General features: G+C 43.1%; 1 protein-coding gene across 1 annotated transcript in view; it reads right to left on the bottom strand.

Moving 5' to 3' along the window:
* LOC147470010 (uncharacterized) overlaps positions 1-2,289 on the bottom strand; it is a 3,576-nt gene extending 1,287 nt beyond the window's left edge. Inside the window, exons 1-4 of the mRNA XM_086545777.1 lie at positions 2,278-2,289; positions 1,963-2,139; positions 1,561-1,733; positions 1-374 (exon numbers count right to left, since the gene is read on the bottom strand). The exon at positions 1-374 is cut by the window's left edge and continues 1,287 nt beyond it. Coding sequence (XP_086401903.1) covers positions 182-374; positions 1,561-1,733; positions 1,963-2,139; positions 2,278-2,289 — 555 coding nt within the window. The 3' untranslated portion in view covers positions 1-181. The remainder of the gene's footprint in view (positions 375-1,560; positions 1,734-1,962; positions 2,140-2,277) is intronic.
* Between the last annotated feature and the right edge of the window lie 2,291 nt (positions 2,290-4,580).

Genomic DNA, 4,580 nt, shown 5'->3' with positions numbered 1-4,580 from the left:
CGCCCCAAAATCCCGACCATAAACGTCCGAGAAGCGAGTCTACCCTCGGGATTTATGGTCTCCGGAATGCACCACTCTTGGGGGATTCCCGTCAAGAAAGATATGCTGATTTTTCCATAATTACATCTGATTCCGGGGAGACGAGTAGCGTGTATGCAAACATATCCATGTGCGAAAACATCTAGGCGCTTTGTTGGTGTCTTCCTTTGTCAACAGAGGCGCTGGGAAGGCCTGAACCGTTCACACCCATTTCAACAAAGTCTCGCCTCCTAAGCTTCATTTTGCTTGTGTACTCACCTAAGTAAATGTCACCGAAGGATCCACTTCCTATCTTCCGTCCAAGACGGTACTTGTTGCCAACTCTTAACTCCATCCTGTAAGAGAAGGACGTAAAGAATCATATCAGTGCTCTCCCAGCCACCCAAAAGGACCAGCCATCTTGGAATCAACAATAACAAGAGCTCTGGCTGGCTCTGACATAGGTAGACATTTCGCAAGTTATCTCCTTACCTGCTTCACCAGCACCTCGAGTCTCCACACACAAACAATATCGAATACGTATACTTTTATCTCATTATTGTATATATCCTCTGGAATTCAAGATAGCGTCAGATTAGGTGGATAAATCCGAGAGCTCCTGAGCCACTGTCACCATGTTCACAAGGGCCCGGATGAACACTGGCTCAGCTGGCAATGGCGAGAGGGCAGCACGCACCGGCCGCGCCCAGCCACACTGCTCCTTTCCTTCCTCTGGTTTTAATGCACGTCCAATTACATTTCGTCGGTCGTGATTTTAACCTCTTAACACGTAAAGTATATCGTGTTACTTTTGCATCTGAGCAAGGAAGAATGAGTTGGCCGTACTGACCGTGTTCAAATTTGTAAATGAGTGTTCCTTAAGGTGGATATTCTCTTAACATGAGTCCCTGAACGAAACATAATGGAAGCAAGGCTCAGTGAGGAGCGTTTGGCAGCAGAAGCTTATGCTGAGGGAAACAACTACTATCAGCTGATTTCTTACAGACTTATTTGAGTACTTGGTGTATGTAGTGGCACCAAGAATCAAGAGAAAATTAATAACAGAAAAGAAAATAACATCTACACTGATAAATAATTATTGCTTAAGTCAAAATAGTCAATGAATGTCAAGATGTTACACACACTTCAATCCGTATATTTTGAGGCGGCAACATTCGTGGGTCCGACTTGCCCTGTGTTTTCTTTTATCTTACATTATACACGAGATAACTGATAATAAACTTTATGTAAAAATATCCAAACCTTGTATCAAATAGATGTCCGCGATAATGAAACTCAATTCACTATTAATATGGAATCAACTATCAAGACATTAAGAAGATTTGTCATTAGCAATGGTAATAATGTGTAATAAAAAGATCAAGCATAAAGAAATAATCATACATTGTCTGTAGATTCCCCATTTCTCACTTCCCCCTCGCGCAAGAGGACCTCACACGGGCCTGTCACTTTCTACACCCACCATCCAACTTTCTATATCGCACATGTTTCAAGAAACGATCACAACACATATTTACGTACATCTTAATATCAACAAGTAATGAACAGTTCCAAGAGCCGCCAGAGCGAAGACGCAGATGCACACACAAGATCCACAGACGGGGAGCACAACAGGCGGACCTCCAACCACACACAGCAAGATAGCGACTCTGGCCACCCGCGGCTGTCTGAGTCAGTCCCTTCCTCCACACTAACTCTCACCCACACATACGCACGTACACACACCGGGACGTACAAGCGCACACACAAACATCACATGCATGTACGCATGTTCTGTAGCCACCTTGCATATGGAGTAGTTATTTTTTAATACTACGAATTCTATTGACTGTTTGGATCTGTTCCCACGACAAATACACGAAATAGGATGTAAAGATATCTGTAGTAAATGATTTCATTCCATTAGACACTATCGTTAATGACCTTATAGTATTCGAGGCTCACACGCTGCGAGCGAGTGTGTACACATGTGCACTGCGAAGGTCTGCCCTCGTGCCGACCATACCTGGGTCCACCCGCTCTTTCTTTTTTCTTTCCTTGCTTTGAACTTCGTGCAGAGAGGGATATCATGTAGTCCTCCTGTGGCGTAGGACTCAGCAACTGAAGTGAAATATTTGAGTTAATGAGAATAGCTATCAGAAGGAAGTAAATTGGGGTAATTTGAAGTTGTGAAGGTAATACTGGATAACAGAGAACAAATTAATGTTACGCTGTTGTTACACGCGCCCTTCAACATACTGCCTGTGTCATGATGCTTGTGCCTAACACTCGTATTTAGCGACATTGTAAAAACATTATTTTTTTCCTCTCCATGCAGTTAAATATTACGTTTATTTGAATGGGTTATCCCATTACAAATATCTTATTTACGTATTGATTAGAGGATATAGGTAATGAGTAGTGTATCTTTTGCCTCTTCTACTTAGAGATACTTTCTTCCAGACTCTCCCTCTGTCCTAGCACGTGTTTGACATTCCAGCCAGCAGAGAGCCAGAGAACGCGCATGGCACTCTCCGTGCCAGGTGCTCTGTGTTGGTAGCTGGACGGAGACGAGGTTCCGGGTCAGCATTACATTATACAAGGTCGTGAAAGGTAAGTCATTTCCGCTTCACCGGAAGATAAGGAATGTACTATATCCGTCCCAAGGAGAAAGCGATTATGATGATTATTTTTTTCCGGAATAACTTTACCTATGTGTTTCTCCATTTTTCATTACGTTCAGTTTTACTTCATACACACATGTAAATGTGTGTTTAAGACATGCGTGCTACTTGCATATATTATTTTTCCATTCATACATGCATACCTGAATATGTATATAGATGCATTACGATATTTTTGTCAAACTTTCTAATGGGATGTTATATAACGTCATTCACAGTTTAACTATTACAGAGGGGCATATTAGCGCTCTCGAGATAGAAAGAGAGGAGAGAGAGATAAAAAAGCGAGCAGAAATGCAAACATCTATTACTGGTAGACGGGTAGACGGAGTCAAGTAATATTGTAAAACTGCATTGTGTTAGTTAGTGCATCATTGTCTGCACTTGGTACCGTTAAGTCTTAGATGCTTACGTAACAGTTAAGCATATATCTTTTAACCAATAAGATGATAAGTTGTTTTATCTGTGTCGCCAGAGAGTCTTTCCCATTTACCGCTACAAGACAAGTGTTATTTATGAATGTCATGCTGAAAGTATACCTGATATACCAAACGACTATGACGTGTGTGTGGGGTATATGCTCATAATCGAGGAGGCATATAAAAGTTACCGAGACTGAGAAAAGGATATGCGGGACGGGTGAGTCATTCAAAATGCGTGTAGGCGGCGAGAACTATATGTGTATGTGTTTCTGTGTGTGTGTGTGTGTGTGTGTGTGTGTGTGTGTGTGTGTGTATGTTTGTGTATGTTGATTACAGTCTATGAATATATGGTCATGCATGTTGTTGTAGGGGTACCCTGTATACATTGTACATCTTTCCTTGGCCTACATACTATCCCGTGTCATCTCAAAGAGATCTAAGAAAAATTAACGTCCCGGTAAGACTTCATACACAGCCACATAGAGACCGCCTTTGAAGCCTGGAACTCCTCCCACACGGGCAGATAATGATGAAGGGGGAGCGGGGTGGGGGGGGGGCGAGAAAGGTACGGCGCGAGAATTGTTGACGGTGGATTATCACTGCTGTGTCACGACTGACTAATGGGCGTCGGCAGATTGAGCATCGACTTGGACTGTTGAATATGGTGAATCTTCTGCCGTTGATGTGAAAGCACTGATTGTAAACAAAGAGGTGGAAGAGACGGTGCAGAAAGATGTCGGAGAGAGAGGGAGAGAGAGAGAGAGAGAGAGAGAGAGAGAGAGAGAGAGAGAGAGAGAGAGAGAGAGAGAGAGAGAGAGAGAGAGAGAGAGAGAGAGAGAGAGAGAGGAGAGAGAGAGAGAGAGAGAGAGAGAGAGAGAGAGAGAAAGAGAGAGAGAGAGAGAGAGAGAGAGAGAGAGAGAGAGAGAGAGAGAGAGAGAGAGAGAGAGAGAGAGAGAGAGAGAGAGAGAGAGAGAGAGAGAGAGAATTTAAATGTTTGACCACCAATTTACATACAAACACACAATAGCATTTTAAAGTAACATGTTCACAGTAACACACACACACACACACACACACACACACACACACACACACACACACACACACACACACACACACACACACACACACACACACACACACACACACACACACACACACACACACACATACACACAAAGTGCTAGGAATACTTTGCGGAGGTTTGTTGTTCCGAGTCTCTCCAAAATGCAAATATAGTGAAGAATAGCATACGAGCAATGGCACAAAGAATAAGCTGTCATTCAAACAATGGTATTATGATCCATAACGACAGAGTGAGAGATGGTAAACAGCTCTGCCGCGGCGTTCTTCTAAAGCTTCATGTATACTCAAGCACGAATGTATTGATCCACCTGTTACCTGTCTCACTCGCACAGTACCTGGGATGAATTGGCCACGGGTAAATCCTGGGATT

This window comes from Penaeus japonicus, unplaced genomic scaffold, assembly GCF_977035675.1.
Source record: "Penaeus japonicus unplaced genomic scaffold, GWHDUDI00000001_assembly GWHDUDI00000017, whole genome shotgun sequence".
Lineage (NCBI taxonomy): Eukaryota > Metazoa > Arthropoda > Malacostraca > Decapoda > Penaeidae > Penaeus > Penaeus japonicus.
This window is presented reverse-complemented; position numbering and strand designations above follow the sequence as displayed.